The sequence below is a fragment of the Aspergillus homomorphus genome (genome assembly GCF_003184865.1).
Source record: "Aspergillus homomorphus CBS 101889 unplaced genomic scaffold BO97scaffold_9, whole genome shotgun sequence".
Classification (NCBI taxonomy): domain Eukaryota; kingdom Fungi; phylum Ascomycota; class Eurotiomycetes; order Eurotiales; family Aspergillaceae; genus Aspergillus; species Aspergillus homomorphus.
In genome coordinates, this window is record NW_020291895.1 from 121,206 (window position 1) to 137,804 (window position 16,599).

A 16,599-nucleotide genomic window follows, 5' to 3' on the forward strand; every position below is an offset into this window, starting at 1 on the left:
CAATTGCTGAGAGGCCAAAGCAGCTGTTTACATCCAGACGGCGCAAAACATTGCGAGGTTGGGTGTATATTCTTAGCAACTCTGAACCCAACCAGCCAACCAGAAAAATTACGGTGGCTGAACTGGGAACTGCTTAGATTCCCCCACTATCATAATGAGGCAAACGGCGACAAGCTAGCGAGTCATAAAGCAATCAGAGTCGATCACGCAGTGACAGGCTGTGTAATGGGCCGTTGTTATCGTCGTTGTCAGGGCAGTTCCATTGGCCTGTGGAAGAGTGAAGATTAATGATCGGGCGAGATACATATCCACAGTCCAAAGAGTCCACATCACACTGCTTCCACTCAACGACGTCATCCGCGGTCGTGATCAGAACTCGATGGTTTCTGTGACGACTGAATAGGCTGGTAAAATTATTGACGCCACCATCAACGCAACAGCACAAGCACTTGAAAGTCAACCCCTTTTTCTCAGCCCCCGAGGTCTGACGTGAAAGGTCTGGATTCATGGGGTCCCCGTTTCATGCGGACTTTAGTCCGAAATGAATCCGCAACCCCTGATGAAGGATTAAAGTAATCTCGGGGTAGGGATATTACCTGCGCGACGTACAGGAAAGGAGGTGATCATGCGCAAAGGGTCGCTTCACATGTCAACTGTCAGGAGTACCTCACGGTACCTGCACCGCTCAAGGAGGACATGACTGGCCAGCTCTCGGAGAATATAGAGGTAGATTGTAAATCGTACCTTGGAATGAGGTTGGGACTCAAGATGCGAACCATGGGAAAGGTTAAGCCTGGAGGTGTAAGCCTCCTTCCGCTGCGAGCAGTAATGAATAGACTTCTGCCTGAGGCGAGGAGGATCACATGTTTTCTCGGAGATCCTTGCATATTTCCTCTACTACGAGACCAAACGCCAGAGGAGTACAGGAGGCGATACGAATGGTGTATTGTCTTGAAAAGAGCACTGTGCCATTCTGAGAACTCAATTCACAAAAGCCAGAATAATTGCTGGTCAGTCTCAAACTCCAGATTACTCTCTCATTTGAGGACCGTTGGTGAAGTCGCACCGATCAAACAATCTTTCTCAAGCTAATGCTGGCTGTACTGCTGTCATCACACCGACATCCTCGTCCCTACCAATCGTTACTTCTGACGAATTCGAAGAGCCTCCAAAGATTTGAATCGACAGCCTATTGGCGCTCTCGCTGGATCGCTGTCCTTCATGTCTAGCAGGAGATGCAGATGACCACTTCTGCACGCCAATGCCCTCTGCTGCTGGGCTACCTCCGTGCACAAACTCAATAATCGCTTTACTAACAGTCTCACTCAGCGCCAGCTTACCCAATGATTTATCTGCGCCACCCTCGAGGTGCGGATTATTGAATACATATGGAATATCGCTGAGATGTGTCACTCGCCACATGGGTACTCCCATTGCTTCATATACGGGCGCGAACCTTGTTGCATTGTGCTCGTACAGCCAGACCTGTGATGCCTTCGAAGCTCCGTTCCGAGCATACTGTCAAGTACAATCCAAGACGGGGCAGGTAAACCAGATATCTCGATTCATCTGCGCGGCACGATAGTATTGCGGTGAAACTTCATCGTCATAGTCTTGCCGAACCATATGGCCGAACTCCTCCACTGGATACAACTGCAAGAGCTTCTCTTTCATTGATTCGGAAAGGCCGCACACCCAACGCTCGAAACTACCTAGGACGTCTTCATCTGTAGATGTCTGCGGAGATGCGTACCAAGCGCCATCATTGGTCACCCATGATGCCACTATAGGGATCCCCTTAACGACTTTACCGGTACGTACTAGCTCAGATGGCCGGTCTTGAGAAATTATAGTCGATAGTCAGGTAGAAATATCCTTCGCCGAATGGCGGACGTGCTGATCGGGATACATTGACGGATATACTTGTTAATATGGCGGCTGGGACACTCCGAAGGCATTCTAGGGTCTCAAGGGACTGGCCATCATTGTCCCTGATGCATCCCACTTGTCTTGCTATGGCGGCAGTGTTATTCGTGACTAATCCAGGGTCGCTGTTGAAGTTGATTTTCGGTGTGCCGGACATCATCTATGTTATGAGTGTCGGTGTGAGTGCATAATTATTGTCATCCAAAGGTTTGAGATCAACAACATCGCCTGTTGGAAGGGAACGCCCCGGGAGCTGTTGAATGATGTCAATTGTAAGCCTATGTCACTATTTCCCACACTCTGTCCGATAGCAGTCATTAGATAGACTTTTCAATGGTTGTGTACCTGGGCAAGCACTATGAAAACTAATACCTCTATTGGAGTCGCCGCCGAAAGCCTCGATATGATCGCGGACCCCTCTTCGATGATTCAACCTTCGAATTCCTCACGGAGCACAGTGACAAAAACACTGAACGTACACTGCAAAGCAGCCCGTTGGTCACGCAGTCCTGCGTTCGTCTGCTTGGTATTAACCATTGCCTTGCTCGTGGCGAAGCCAAACACTAGATGAATCAGTGACCGCGAACTTGCGACGAGCAAAACAGCGCTTACATCCTAGTCGGTAATTGATGCCAACATAGATCAGCGGCTTTCTAGCGGCAGCAGCCCCCCTTACTAGACCATCCGGATTGTATAGTATATCTGAAGCCGAACCCAGCGCATGACCCCCTACATGGGAAGGGATGCTGTTAGGAACAGCTTCGCCCCCTATCCCTCGGGAGGGCAAGACCAACCTCCATGTAACCAGACTGCAACTGGGAGTCTCGCATGTCTCTTCACTCCGGAAGACCGAGCGATCCGCAAACTCAGGCAATTCTCGCTGACATTATCCACCCGGCTAGTGAAGGGTAGTAAAACCCCCATGCCTTGAGGGCACCATGCACCGGGTTGAGTGGCACCGGTAACAGACCCTTTGGCCGGGTTTACCGGGACTGGAGGTGCAAATCATCATTGACCGATTGGCTCTTCGGCGTAGAAAATATTTCGAAAGTGCTCACCCCCGTCGGTGCGACTACCGATGTATTTGATTTCATAAGCAGTCTCTATGACCGTTGGTGGAGAGTCGAGCACACTAGAACTGGGGATCTGACTCTTGCAAAGATGATATGATGATACTGGTATTAATATGCTGTGATGAGACTTATCGCCACAGCAATCACGCCAACAAGAAGATTGTTCTTAAGATTGGTCATGGCTCTTTCTGCGATGAGTGGGATAGCAGAGTTCAGAGTTTTATACGCACTAACATCAGCAGCAATATCAAGATATCAAGATCCAAGGTCAGATTTCTTGCATGATGATACATCATATCGTGCTTTGGTGGGTGTTTGTTCAATTTACTAGTGCTGGCGCTGACTGTCAACCTGGCAGCATGGGCGATGGGCCGCTTTGGGTATCTTTCTCCATTCTATTCGACAGCCGACAATATGCGGTGTTGATCAGGGCATTCAAGTCTACAACCTTGACTCTTACTTTCAGAATTTGGAGTTTTTACGAACATATTATTGATCTTTTCACGTTCTGGTAAACTGTGACAAATGCCGGATCTCGTTGAAAATATATGCCGAATGTGTCCACAACCGGGTCCGCCAACGACGACGAATTCTTCATCATGTTGATTCGCCGCAACTGGTAATCTCAACAATCCTCAGGCTCGGCCGGTATCATGTCAAAGGCTCGGTGTGCCAGCCCCCTTCAGACGCCGGATCCAATAGCTCACGCTAACTCAACCCACCGTTGCCATGTGGGAATACTATAAGGGGCTGTGACAGCAAAGGGTGTCGATCTTGCCAGATCTGTCACTGGATTCGTCTGCGATCTAAGCGAAGCGCGTGGTAACTCAATCCGAAACATTGATAGCGATTATCTTACGGGGCCACGAATCGGTTACAAACTCGGCATGCTGTTCGTTCGTCACTTGGAGTAAGGGTAATCAGGGTAGTTGAGTATTTCATGTTCATAGATCGCTCTTCTTTGCCGACCGACCATGAATTCATGCAAGCGCATTGAAAAGGGACAACATGTGGGCAGTTCTACTCCTCGCGCTCCCAGCCGCCGCGCAATTGTCTGGCGCTGTCGGTCCGACAACTTCTTACTCCTCGAAGGCTACTTATAAAGTCTGCAACATCGTCGACTACGGTGGCTTCCCCAACAATGGCACGGATATCGGGCCGGCCCTGTCATCAGCCTGGGGTGACTGCGCCAAGGGTGGACTGGTGTACATCCCAGCTGGCAACTTCTCCATGGCGACTTTTCCACTGCTCAAAGATGGCATCTCGTCGGCCGTGCAACTAGACGGGGTAGTCCATCGCACCGGGGCCGCAGGCAGTACGATGTTTGCCTTCCGCAACTGCAAGGACTTTGAATTCTTCTCGGGCAATTCCCGAGGCGCTATCCAGGGCAATGGTAACGAGTACCTGGCCCAGGATGAGTACGGTCCGCGTCTGATGCGCTTCAAGGAGATGAGTAACTTCTCTGTTCATGGTTTCGCACTCGTCGATTCGCCTTCCTACTATCTCACACTGGACACGGTCAGCAACGGCGAGATCTACAACATCATCATGCGTGGGCCTACCATTCTTGGAGGCACTGACGCAATTGATGTTTGGGGAGAGAACATGTGGATTCACGATGTCGAGGCGACCAACGGGGATGAATGCGTGACGGTCAAGAACCCCTCGTCCAACTTTCTGATTGAGAGCATTTATTGCAACCTTAGCGGGGGAATGGCGATTGGCTCCCTATCCACAGGGACCGACATTCACGATATCTATTATCGTCATATCTATGCCAACGATGCGGATCCATGCTTTATCAAGTACAACGGTGGTAGTGGCACGGTCAGGAATATCATTTGGGACACGATCACAGTCCGCGGAGGCGTCTATCCGTTGTCCATCGATTCTAGCTGGGGTTCAGCTCACGATGGAGCTGGCGTGGAAGTCACCAACCTCACCTTCAAGGTAATGTTACTTTCTAAGGCATTGCGGAGCCGGATGCTAATCCTTCACAGAACTGGCATGGATACAGCCAGGACAATGCGCGTCCTGCCATTCGACTGCAGTGTGGATCCGAGGTACCTTGCACGGATATCAGTCTCGAGAATGTCAATTTGTTCAGCGAAGATGACTATGTAGTCTACAAATGCGAGAACGCCTATGGCAAGGGGGCGTGCATGGATGGAACGACTCCTACCAGTGCTGCAACAGGCTATACCGCACACCAAACGGTGACATCTATGGGGTAAGATGGTCTCTGCATTCCAGTTGATTACACTAACTGTCTCTCTATTATAAAGAAGCTATTTCACAGTCTGGATGGCAGATGACATTACCACCCAGATGCTGGCCAATACGTCATATACCATTCCTCCTATGCCAACAAGCTTCTATCCTGGCCAATCTCCATACTCTACCCTTTTGCACCTCAGCGGGCCCGGTGGTATTGAAGGAGCAAGCTCTTCTGTGCACGCATCTAGTACGTTTGCGTCAAGCTCGTCGGCATACCCATCCAGCACAGGGGTGGCCGTCAGCCAGCAAAGCCCGCGCTCGGCTGCCCCCAGACAAACCACTGATGTATCTGGCAAGGGGGGGAAGAGCCCTTGTTCGCAAGATGACCGGTGGCCTGAATCTGGAACTGAGCCACATAACCACAAGGCTTATCATTTACACAAGGGGAGCCATCGAAACAGCCCTCACATGTAGAGCGCTCGACCCAAAGGCCGTGAAATGAGGAACACATTTTCTGGTGTACGATAGTTGGTTTGTAAGGTATCCTGCCACTCTTGCCGAGGTAGCATAATTGCTTTAGTGTCTTAATATCTATGGGCAATGCTTCCCTTCAACTTGGTGTGAATCCAGGGAATCCGGATCCTCGCCGAGCGAAGTTATATAAAATGACAACTCAGCTCCGCAATGCGACTTATACTATTATTCAAGTGAGGAAAAAGGGAGGAGACTATACTATTGCTATTCTACCCAAAGGATTCCACTGCCGGTACAGATTCAACTGCGTTATTCGATCATAAATGCCCCCAATGGATGAAATCTGCTTGTAATAAAGGCATTCACTGCGTCGAACCATAGGCATAACCGACACCACCTACGAGATCCCTGCCTATATCAAGTTATGTCAATGAAAAGAAAACATACACAAACTAACAGGGGCTACTGATTTTGATATACACATATTCCCTCATCCATGCCCACCAAGCATACCGACGATAAAGATGAAGCATTTCCATACTTCGGCGATGAGGTCATTCAACCAGAACTGAAGTTACATAAGCAATAGCCAAGGCGGTGAGAGAGGAGCTATTCTGCCCGAGCAATCTCCCCGATCCAACAGCTTGATCGGTGCAAGAGCAGAGGAACAGCTTTTGATCCAACACGTTAATTCCAAGTTGTACTGACCAACTGCCCGGCTACAACTTTATTTCCACTTCTATACTCATATAATCTCAGCAACAGCACAATATGGCCACCCCAGCCTCAAGCGGGCTCAAATTTCTCAGCAATGCGCTCGCAACGCCCGAACAGCTCTCCAACTCGTCCTCTGCTATCGACGGCGTCGCGCCCGACCTCGAAGCCTCAATCCGCTTCGCCGGGGCCCTTCTCACCCAAGCCGCCGGGGTATTACTCCGGCTATCCCAAGACATCATCGCGCAAGCGATTGTGACCTTCACGCGGTTCTGGATTGGATCCGAAGGAGGCAGTCTCCGGATCTACAATGTGAAGGTCGGTTTACGGGGTTACTTTTCTTCAAAGTCCCAGCACAGCACCCAGCCCAACTCTACCAGTCCAGGAACGGAATCACAAAGCTAACGCTGCAATCATATACATAGGACGTCTCCGCCGCCGCACTCTACCTAACAGCCAAGCTCTCGTTCCAACCGACGTCCCCGCGGTCCGTCCTGAACGTCTACGGCTTCCTCCTCTCGAAAGAAGCGTCACCTTTGTGGTGCATCAACCCGACCCCAGTCAGAGCCACAGACCCACCGCCGAACCCAGAGAGCTACGTGCTCACGGAGGGCCAGTACCAAGCGCAGCGGCTGGTGCTGATGCGCACGGAGGCGATCATCCTGCGCACGCTGGGGTTCAACACGCACGTCGCGCTCCCGCACACGGTGTCGCTGACGTACCTGCAGACGCTGGGGGTGACGGCGCCGGGCGTGGCGAAGCGCGTGTTCGGGCATCTGAACTCGGCGCTCTTGTCGCCGCAGCTGCTGTGCGTGACGCACCAGCCGAATGCGCTGGCGGTCGCGGCGATCTATCTCGCTGCGCGGGAGGAGGGCGTTAAGCTGGTTGATAGTGAGTGGTGGGAGGTGTTTGATGTCGATCGAGAGGAGTTGGGGTTCTTGGTCGTGGGTATGCGGAGTATGGAGGGGTTTGCGCAGGCGGAGTTCGACAAATGGAAGGGCAGGAGCGTGCCGATGACGGTCGAGGAGGTGGAGAGTGAGATTGAACGGAGGGGGACTGAGGGGGAGTGAGGTTGCTTTGATAGTGTGCATTGGGCATTCTACCTATTTTGAGAGACGGACAGACACGGGCAGCTGCGTCTCGAAGACTCAGACCGACAGGCTGACGGACGGACATCGGTCTGGCTACTGGGGTCCGGCATACCACGAACATGATGTCCATGAGGTCCTCACCCAGTTGGAGGTCTTTCAACTCAACTGAAGCTGAGGGGGCATTTCCTTATCGCCGAGCGCTGCGATAGACCCGGAAGACAGGCGATACGGAATTGGTATCCGAGTAGCGCCAGAGGACAGCCAGCAGCCAGACCTAGTATAATTACTATGAGTATATAAATCTATGACGAAAGAGTAGTTGTATCATTACCCATATGATGAATTCCATAAGACTCACTCACGTGCAGGGTGCAACAAGCAACAGTTCATCAGCCACATGATAAGCCCCGCGTGCCGCAGCCCGAATCACAGCCGGCCGGCAGTACAGTAAGTAACAGTCAGTCAGTCGATAAACGTCACCCCCTCATTTATCGCCTTACACCTGAACTTCCCTTCACCGCCAACTCGACATACTCTTGCTATCTACAACGAACTCCATCTGACAGTTTGAACAAGCTAACAAGAGAAGCAAGACACCAGAATTAAATCCACCCCAGCAACCTACAACACTACAAACCATCAAGCACCAGACCCAACCCCATCCCAACCCCGCCTACCTCAACTCGTCACTCTGACCCCCTCACCCACCTCCAACCCCTCAACTCAACTCAACCCACCACCCCCAAACCCCAGAATGAACATCCTGCACTCAACACTAAGCACCTGGCGCGACCGGCTCGCGCCGATCTCACGCACGTCAACCTTCCGAACAACCGGCCAAATCACGCCGGAGGAATTCATTCTCGCGGGCGACTACCTAGTGTACAAGTTCCCGTCATGGTCGTGGGCGGACGCCTCGTCGCCGGGCAAACGGGTCTCGTACCTCCCAGCGGGCAAACAATTCCTAGTGACGAGGGGGGTACCATGCCACCGACGGCTGAACGATGATTTCGCCGGGGACGCGGGGCGGGAAGACGAGATCGTGCGGGACATGCTCTTCGGACCGGACGGGGAATCGCCGGGGGATCACGACGATGATGGATGGTTAGCGACCGGTGGTGCCTCCCAAACCCAAACCCACACCCAAACATCGCATACCAGCAGCAACACCGGGGGGCGTATCGGGGATATACGCACGGTGGACGAGGCCGGGAACGTGGCAGACCAGGGGGAAGACGAAGAGGAGATCCCGGACATGGAGGACGAGGACGACGACGAAGAGGCGATAATCCGCGAGCCGGTTGGTGGAGGGTCGGGAGATAGTGGGATTTCTCAGTACGTATACATACATACATACCTACCTACCTACCCCTCCCCTTGGGGTCACGCAAGTCAGCCCAGCTAACTCATCGCGCGAAAAAAAAATTAAAAAAGACCAACAAGAACCTATAACCTCTACATCACGTACTCCAACTTCTACCGCACCCCGCGCCTCTACTTGTCCGGCTACCTATCACCGTCGGAACCGCTCCCGCCCCCGCTCATGATGGAAGACATCGTCGGCGACTACAAGGATAAGACCGTCACGCTGGAAGATTTCCCCTGGTTCGACGGGAACGTGAAGATGGCGACAGTGCATCCGTGCCGGCACGCCTCCGTCATGAAGACGCTGCTGGATCGCGCCGACGCCGCGCTGAAGATCCGGCGTGAGAAACTGCGCGCTGCTGCTGCTGCACAACAGCACCAGCAAAAAAATGTGGAGGGCCTAGCGGACGACGTCCGGGGTCTCTCGGTCCATGACAGACACAGTCACGGGGATGAATGGGAGGTCCTGCAACATGAGCACGACGAGGAAGAGGATGACGATGAAGAGCAGTTCGCTATCCGGGTGGATCAGTATCTGGTTGTGTTTTTGAAGTTCATTGCTAGTGTTACGCCGGGGATTGAGCATGATTTTACCATGGGGGTTTGAACATCCTTCCACCGCCCTAAATTTTGTTCGGTTGAATTTGAAGTTCTTGCTGGCTTGGGGAGTTCATTCGGACTTGGCGCTTTCGTTGACAGGGTCTGTTTTTTTCGGGAAAGTACAACTTTCGGTGATGGATTAATTGAGTAGTGATGCTGAGTATGCTATCTATCCATTTGATAAGCAAGGATTGCGTTGCGTTGCGTTGCGTTGCTTGGCCTGCCTCTTTGCTTCAGTTCGAACATGACACTTGGTCTTTTGCACATTTACATTTCGGAGCCTATAACAGAATTCTATGACTTGCGTAGCGAAGCTAACGCTAACTAGCCACAAAAAAACCAGGATTGGGGACCTAGGAATTTACAACACGAGAATAATAACGATTAACGAATCAATTCCATCAATAAATCTAGAACTACCATCAAACAATACTCGACATGAAAAGGTGTCGCCATGAAAACATCAAAGTCATTAAACCATATAAGACAAAGTAGTCATACCATCCACAACAGAATTGAAGAGTTCGACCGAAATAGAGTTCACAGATTGAAAAAAAATAAATAAAGAATGTGAGGGATGCATATGAAGTTGGTTGTTTCGTCGGAAACAGCCACTTACTTGATCATGCTGAAATTTGTATAGAGAATGGGAATGAAGGTTGCTCTTTGAAGTGAGGGGCGTGAGTGAGTAAGTTGCGTGTACGTGTGTAACACCAGAGACAAGGAGATTAGACAGGGCATTGGCAGGTGTAGGCTGGTAGAGCTGGGGTTGCTGGGGAAGGCTTGTTGTCGGCCTCCGGGGCGGTCTTGGGTTCTGTGGCGGGTGCGGAGGAGGAGGATGGGCCGTTGGTGCTCGGTTGGGTTTGCTTTGTGGTTGGGGCTGATTCGGGGGTAGATTCGGGGGTAGACTCAGAGCTAGGCTCGGGGGCAGGGCCAGACTCGTTGCTAGATTCAGGGGCAGCCTCGGGGCTAGACTCGGGGCTTGACTCGGGAGCAGCCTCGGGGCCAGACTCGGGAGAAGTCTCGGGGCTAGATTCAGGAGCAGCGGCGGGAGCCTCAGGAGCAGTCTCAGGAGCGGTCTCAGGAACAGTCTCAGGAGCAGTCTCAGGAGCAGCCGCAGGAGCGGTCTCAGGAGCAGTCTCAGGAGCAGTCTCAGGAGCAGTCTCAGGAGCAGTCTCAGGAGCAGTCTCAGGAGCAGTCTCAGGAGCAGTCTCAGGAGCAGCCGCAGGAGCCTCAGGAGCAGGGCCAGATGCAGGTTCTTCCTCAGACTCAGACCCAGGAAGTAGGCACTCCTCAGCAGGTTCCTCAGATCCCGATTCCTCAGTCTCCGGAGCAGGAGCAGGAGTAGGGCTAGCAGGCTCCTCAACGGGCGAGACACCAACGGGGGAAGCAGGCACAGGAGCAGGGACAGGGGCAGTCGAGGCCGGCTCAGAAGGAGCAGATGGCTCTTCCTGGGGAGGAGCAGGGGCAGTTTCCGGGGCTTGAGGAGCTGGAGGGGCAGGAGCGGGTGCGTTTCCTGGTCCTTGTTGAGTCGGAGGGCCGACGGCCGGAGGGTTGGGGCTGGGTGCTCCGGGGGTCTGGGGGGCTGGAGCAGGCGTAGCAGGCGCAGGCGCAGGCGCAGGAGGAGCCGGGGCCGGCTCATTGTGCGGTGGTGAGGGCGGAGATGCCGGCTCTGGGGTCTCCGGATGCTGAGGCTTAGGCTCAGGCTCAGGCTTCGGTGCTCCCGTGCTCTCGTGGCTCACATGGTAGAAGCTGCCCATGTTGAAGCTGGGTCCATCTGGGATCCCGATGTTCCAAGATTGCCCTGCATCGGTGCTGTCCGACTGGTGCGAGCCACCACCGTTCTTGTCGCCGTTCTTGTCGCCGCCTTCGTGGTAATTGGAGGAGGCGCTGCTGCCCATATTGTAGCTCGGCCCGTCGGGAATCCCGATGTTCCAGGCCTGACCTGCTGCGGTGCTGCTGTCTGTCTCATGCGATCCGCGGTCTTTGTTGCTGCCTTCGTGGTAGCGCGAGGCGGCGGCGCTCGCGGTGTTGTAGTAGGGCCCATCCGGGATGGAGATATCGGTGCCGCTGCCAGCAAAGCTCTCCGAGTCGAACTGTCTCTTGGCCAGAGTTGTGCTCTGCAACGAGTTAGATTGTTCAGACGCGAATGCTCAAGAGCGTAGGTCTTACCTTGGAGGCAACAGGTGCTGACAGAGCGGAAGGAGTGACTAGGGCAAGGCACAAGAGTGCCGAAAGACTTTTGGAGTTGTACATGATTCTGAAAATCTGTAAGAGAGTTGGAAAGAATGTGGATTGTGTGTGTGTGTGTGTGTGTGTGTGTGTGTGTGTGTGGATATTGAAGTCAAAAGAAAGTCAGCGAATGTCAGTTGTGTAAAGATTGGAAGAAAGAATGGATGCTGGGATGATTACAGCCGATGAATGCTCTGATGAACTCAAACTCGACCAGAATCCATCTGATCTTTATACCCTGAAGCTCTCTTCTCAAAGGGCGTGACCCTTTGTATAGCCCTTTCTAGGAGGTTGTACCTTGTGCCCATTGCTGGGCAACCTATGTCCCTATGCAAGGCCCACGAGACAGTGGCGTCAATTGATCCAAGATCTCGATCGAAATAACTCTCATCTTATCAGCAGCCACACTCTCCCCAGACGCCCCTGCCCCCTACAACAATACTAATTGCATTTCTTTCTTCACGAAGGGGGTCAAGGAGAAAACACGGGGATATTGGCCCAATCGGGCCGGAGTTAATGCAAGGGGATGCAGAGTCATTGCTACTGCTCGGCCAACAGATCGACCCAGAGTCAAGATGGAGTGAGGCACCGATACAATAGAGTTGATTTAGTAGTTACACATGGTAGTCGATGCATATGCAAAAAGAATAGAGCAGCATCGTCAGGAGTCATCAGTCATAGTATCCCATCAAAAACCAAATTCACCCATATAACACCATAGATGGTAAGTGGCTTTAAGCCTATACCGGAACACAGTCCCGGCATCAGCCCAGCGAGCCTTATACTTTTCCGCAGCCCGAGTTTCCAAAAGCCGTTCCAAAATTGGTCGTTTTCTTGAATCTCAATTCAGGCTCTTCGGTCTCACCCTGGCTGGGGGGCTCAGCCTCATCAGCTTCCTCTTCCGCAGAGCCCCTGCGGTGGTGGCCAAGGACCTGCTTGACCTGGTCCAGAAGCTTTTGGTCAAGCTCCTTAAGAAAGCCACTATCGTGTTCCTCCTCGTTCAACAAAGAGAGGGGCCCCTTCAGGGCTGGGTCCTCCGGCAAGTCTGCAAAGTACGAATCGGATTTTTCTGCAGGTTGCCGAGGCGCTGCCGGAGCAAGGGGGCTGGGCTCATCTGGAGCCTCCTGCGGAGATGGTTGCTCCGTGTCAATATCGCGATCAATTTTGGCCATGGGAGTGTGACCTGCGTTTCTGGTCAAGTTGAACTCGGGTGGGCCCAGCTCGGATAGTCGCAGTTTCAAACTGTTGCGATGCTCGCTGGAGGGGCGGGTGGACGAGGTTGGTGAGGTCTCGAGCGACGGCGGCGACGGTGGTGTGATCACGCGGGCGACGACTTCGGGGGGCAGGGCGGATGACTTGAGCGTGATCCCGTCGAGCTTGCTGTCCAGCTTCTCAATCGGTACAGGAATACTGGCGCCCGTGAAGGGATCTACTGCATGCGATTTGGGTGAAAGAGCAGCGTCTAAAGATGGCGCAGAGACATATTGCGCTCCTTGCTCCGGGATCGACGATAAAGTGTGGATGTCCGTCTTCTCCGCGTCAGGAAATACCCTTGTGGGCCGGCTGCCAGGGCTAGATCCCTCCCACACCTGCGCACTTGCGTGGATTTGGTCGGCAAAACTTACTGAGAGTGAGCGACCGTACGGGGCATTGATGGCAAAGAAAGAGTTCGATGATGCAAAAGCGCCGGTCGGCACGGTCGCCGACGCGGTGGAGCCTCGCCCTTTTAGCAGCGCTTCTAGTTCAGATATCCTCGACTTCAACAGCGCCCGTTCTTTTTCCCACAATTGTCGCTCCTCTTCAAACATCTTTTTTTCATTCTCGAAGCTGGCGCGCTGACGGTCCAGGAGCGATCGCGCCTGGTCGAGATAACTGGCACTCAAACTCGAGTAGGTAACGCCGGCGGCACCTTGTACACTCAAGGCGGGATGCGCATTCGGCACCGATTGCGTACGGCGGACGGGGGTAGGAGTAGGAGAGAAGCGCACCTCCTTGTACACACTCCCATGACCATTGGGTGATTTTATGGCGGTTGCTGATTTCATTTTGTTGGTTGCGGGTGACTGAGGGAGTTCGGGTTTCTGAGACACTCCAGAAGGAGAGAGGGGAGTACTTTCCTAGGTCTGTCGAGGGTCGATCGCGCCCTCATAAAGGGATGGGGAGGGGGAGAGAGGAAGAAAGGAGGGGCAGCGTAGGGCGCACTAGAAAGGAGGCAACGATGGAATGAAGCGGACAGTAAGGCCGTCAGTCAGTCAGTCAATCAATGCCTTAGACCGTATGGTAGAAAAAGACAAGTCCGTTGGCTGCACGAGGCGACAACCAAACAACTTGTGATAATGCACGGATGCAGCGACACCGCTTCGCAATGACAAGAGCCAGGGAACCACGACAACGGACCACTTTACCCAAGTGGCGAATAAGAGGAGCACAGGGAGTGGGGGGAGAGGGCGGGGGGGGGTTAAAGCTAGTTGTCTGCAGCGGTCAATGGAATGCTGAATGAACCCCTGATTGATAACGTTTGGACGGTGCCTGAAACACAACCGAGAGCTGCGAGGCGAACTGGACAGAAATGGTGGAGGAGGAGGAGGTGTTTCGAGTGGACGGAAACAATTGTTGGACGCAGGCGACCACACGAGGACGGCCAAGTGGACGATGCACTTGACTGACTGTAGCGATACGGGTGGGAGAAGGTGGGGAGGTGGGTGAGTGCTGATCACAGGCTAAAATTATTATTGAATGAGCGACATCGTCAAGCAGTGGACCGATCAAATGAAGAAAAGGGAATGAGGAAAAACAGGGTAAGAGAGAGAGGGGGGGAGGAGGAAAGAAGAAGAGGAGAGGCAGAGTACTGTAGGATGGAAGATCCAAAGCAGAAGATCCACCCTTTGCGCGAAATGCGGGGGGAAGAACAACAGGAGTCAGCAAAAGCACCAGCAGTGTTCAGTTGGTACTGCTGTGACTCTGTACACGTACCTACCAGCAGTGTTCAGTGAGTGAGTGAGTGACCAGGCACCAGGGGAGGAAGGGAGAGAGACCGATAAGTTGTTGTTGATTGCCTCCCTTCCAAAGTCAACTGGCACAATGACTTATTAAGAAGGTGGTGCTTCTTTGAATGACATACATAACAATAAGACAAAGGAGACAAGCAGAAAACAGAAACATAATGAGTCGATCACGAGGGACCGATGACGACATGGTCTGCTTCTCCTCCACGATTCACTGCGGTCATTCTTTCGCTGCTCTCTCGAACCAGGACTGGAAGAAATCTCCGCCCATTCCTGACTGAACACTAGATGATTTCATGATCCATTCATGTGCGTGGAACCGGAGACTGTCCTTTCATCATCTGGCATGTCCACCAGATAGATAGATAGTCTCACATAATAACGTAGTGAGGAGAGAAAGGAGGTCGACTGTATAGATCCAAACCCGCGCGGGGCGGGAAAAAAAAGTGGGAATTTCTCTCGGCTGATAATCACGGTTATTTCCACCTCAAAACTCCATGCAAAGGAACCGAAGAAGCAGGACGATGATCATAAATCCCAAATCAAGTCTATAAACTATATACACAGATGTATGCAAGCTTGCCCTCCAAAGGCTCACAAATGAAACTCCTGTCCAACTTATGCTTATCGAACTCCATCCCTCCAGTCCTGACCCGACCGACGACCGACCGACCGACCAGCACGACGAGATTCCCGCCGCTGCCAACCGCGGGACCGCTGATAATACCTTTTGATATTATGAGTGGAGAGGTCCCGAGATTAAGGGAGTTGACCATATGGCAATCCCTCGGTTTGAGTCGCTCTCAACGTCATCCTGCAGATGATAGTCCCAACGGGATAAACCTGGAGTAAAGGACCACCGCCTGTGCGCCATCCGAACAACCAAGAAAACAAACGGATAACACCAAGCCCATATTCGCCAAGGACAAAAAAAAAGAAGCTGCCAAAATGCCGACCACTAACAAGGAAACGTGAAACATTGAAAGGCATTAGGACAGAGGCCACAGACAACGGCCAATATCCATCAAGACCCTAAAAGACGAGCTTCTGCGGAGGCGCGCGCGTGCGAGCCTGGAGCACCTTCTTCGCATCATCCATCACATACCGATGCATGGACGGCAACGGGAAGAAATGGAGGTCCTTGCCCAGGGCCCCAAACATCGTGGCGAGCGACCAGATGCCGCGCGCCGACGACTGCAAACCCCCGACCGAGGCGGAGGGGTAGTAGAACCGCGGGTCCAGATAGAACAGGGTGTTGGTCCAATGCGGCAGTTTCTCGCGCAGGATGCGCGCCGCGCGTTCATACTCCTTCAGCGTGCGCTTGGGCACGCCCGTCTGCGAGTGGACGAAGAAGAAGATCTCGAAGCCGACGCTGCGGATGCGGTCGCGCGCCGTGGCACTGAGGGTGTCCAGGAAGGCGGCCATGCGATCGAGGTTGAACGAATTGAGGAAGAACAGCGTGTTGTGCGAGTACACATAGTCCTCGACCTCGTCGTGGATCTGCCGGTTGACCGACAGGAGATTTCGGACTCGTCCGTTCTCACCCACCCAGCTGGGACACATGGATAGGGCTCGATATCGTCCGCGCGCGGTGAACACGTTGCCACGGTCGTTGATCACAATCATCGGACGGTCCATGTAGTCGTTCGGAACGTCCAGCGCGTATTCATATATCATGAGACGAAGCTCGAGGGGGAGTTTGAGAAATAGGGATGACATGGTTGCCGTCTTCTTCTGAGACGGCGAGACCGAATGGTCTATATGCTCAGGAACACCCATTGTGTAGATTCAATAGAAGTCACGAAGACGATGATGGAAAATGATGTAAAGATAATCAGATAGCAGATATAGTCGCGAGCTAGTAAGTAGACCCCCTGAAGACGGGGTCTGAAGAATCAACTA

At 52.8% G+C, this 16,599-nt stretch overlaps 7 protein-coding genes across 7 annotated transcripts; 3 read left to right on the forward strand and 4 right to left on the reverse strand.

Moving 5' to 3' along the window:
* Window positions 1-921: 921 nt before the first annotated feature.
* BO97DRAFT_469120 (alpha/beta-hydrolase) lies at window positions 922-3,292 on the reverse strand (the record flags this gene model as incomplete). Its single annotated transcript, XM_025699814.1, has 11 exons — window positions 922-1,082; window positions 1,119-1,518; window positions 1,600-1,838; window positions 1,894-2,086; window positions 2,170-2,252; window positions 2,293-2,343; window positions 2,406-2,489; window positions 2,539-2,655; window positions 2,721-2,918; window positions 2,985-3,058; window positions 3,234-3,292. The coding sequence occupies 11 exons, from the start codon at window positions 3,290-3,292 to the stop codon at window positions 1,030-1,032; spliced, it is 1,551 nt and encodes a 516-aa protein (XP_025553385.1). The 3' UTR covers window positions 922-1,029.
* Window positions 3,293-4,007: 715 nt separating this feature from the next.
* On the forward strand, window positions 4,008-6,199 carry BO97DRAFT_465854 (rhamnogalacturonase A precursor; the record flags this gene model as incomplete). Its single annotated transcript, XM_025699561.1, has 4 exons — window positions 4,008-4,949; window positions 5,000-5,229; window positions 5,288-5,463; window positions 5,925-6,199. 4 exons carry the CDS (start codon window positions 4,008-4,010, stop codon window positions 6,011-6,013), a joined length of 1,437 nt encoding a protein of 478 aa, XP_025553386.1. The 3' UTR covers window positions 6,014-6,199.
* A 157-nt stretch (window positions 6,200-6,356) lies between these two features.
* BO97DRAFT_365121 (putative cyclin) lies at window positions 6,357-7,720 on the forward strand. Its single transcript, XM_025692565.1, has 2 exons — window positions 6,357-6,722; window positions 6,830-7,720. Exons 1-2 carry the CDS (start codon window positions 6,462-6,464, stop codon window positions 7,472-7,474), a joined length of 906 nt encoding a protein of 301 aa, XP_025553387.1. The 5' UTR covers window positions 6,357-6,461; the 3' UTR covers window positions 7,475-7,720.
* Window positions 7,721-7,978: 258 nt separating this feature from the next.
* BO97DRAFT_365122 (ATG3/ATG10 family protein) lies at window positions 7,979-9,743 on the forward strand. The gene is made up of 2 exons (XM_025692566.1): window positions 7,979-8,830; window positions 8,930-9,743. The coding sequence occupies exons 1-2, from the start codon at window positions 8,250-8,252 to the stop codon at window positions 9,465-9,467; spliced, it is 1,119 nt and encodes a 372-aa protein (XP_025553388.1). The 5' UTR covers window positions 7,979-8,249; the 3' UTR covers window positions 9,468-9,743.
* Window positions 9,744-10,053: 310 nt separating this feature from the next.
* BO97DRAFT_281041 (putative cell wall protein) lies at window positions 10,054-12,169 on the reverse strand. The gene is made up of 3 exons (XM_025691069.1): window positions 11,873-12,169; window positions 11,633-11,720; window positions 10,054-11,580 (listed from the first exon to the last, which is right to left on the reverse strand). Exons 2-3 carry the CDS (start codon window positions 11,714-11,716, stop codon window positions 10,189-10,191), a joined length of 1,476 nt encoding a protein of 491 aa, XP_025553389.1. The 5' UTR covers window positions 11,717-11,720; window positions 11,873-12,169; the 3' UTR covers window positions 10,054-10,188.
* On the reverse strand, window positions 12,155-14,106 carry BO97DRAFT_280832 (uncharacterized protein). Its single transcript, XM_025691068.1, has one exon. The coding sequence runs from the start codon at window positions 13,735-13,737 to the stop codon at window positions 12,472-12,474; it is 1,266 nt and encodes a 421-aa protein (XP_025553390.1). The 5' UTR covers window positions 13,738-14,106; the 3' UTR covers window positions 12,155-12,471.
* Window positions 14,107-15,729: 1,623 nt separating this feature from the next.
* BO97DRAFT_341038 (uncharacterized protein) lies at window positions 15,730-16,416 on the reverse strand (the record flags this gene model as incomplete). The annotated part of the gene is made up of 1 exon (XM_025691622.1): window positions 15,730-16,416. The coding sequence occupies one exon, from the start codon at window positions 16,414-16,416 to the stop codon at window positions 15,730-15,732; it is 687 nt and encodes a 228-aa protein (XP_025553391.1).
* Window positions 16,417-16,599: the final 183 nt, after the last annotated feature.

Coding starts and splice junctions, on each gene's coding strand:
- BO97DRAFT_365121 (XM_025692565.1), top strand. CDS start 6,462: ATGGCCACCCCAGCCTCAAGCGGGCTCAAATTTCTCAGCAATGCGCTC. Junction 6,723..6,829: donor TCCGGATCTACAATGTGAAG/GTCGGTTTACGG, acceptor TCATATACATAG/GACGTCTCCGCCGCCGCACT.
- BO97DRAFT_365122 (XM_025692566.1), top strand. CDS start 8,250: ATGAACATCCTGCACTCAACACTAAGCACCTGGCGCGACCGGCTCGCG. Junction 8,831..8,929: donor GGAGATAGTGGGATTTCTCA/GTACGTATACAT, acceptor AAATTAAAAAAG/ACCAACAAGAACCTATAACC.
- BO97DRAFT_281041 (XM_025691069.1), bottom strand. CDS start 11,716: ATGTACAACTCCAAAAGTCTTTCGGCACTCTTGTGCCTTGCCCTAGTC. Junction 11,581..11,632: donor CAGCACCTGTTGCCTCCAAG/GTAAGACCTACG, acceptor AACTCGTTGCAG/AGCACAACTCTGGCCAAGAG.
- BO97DRAFT_280832 (XM_025691068.1), bottom strand. CDS start 13,737: ATGAAATCAGCAACCGCCATAAAATCACCCAATGGTCATGGGAGTGTG.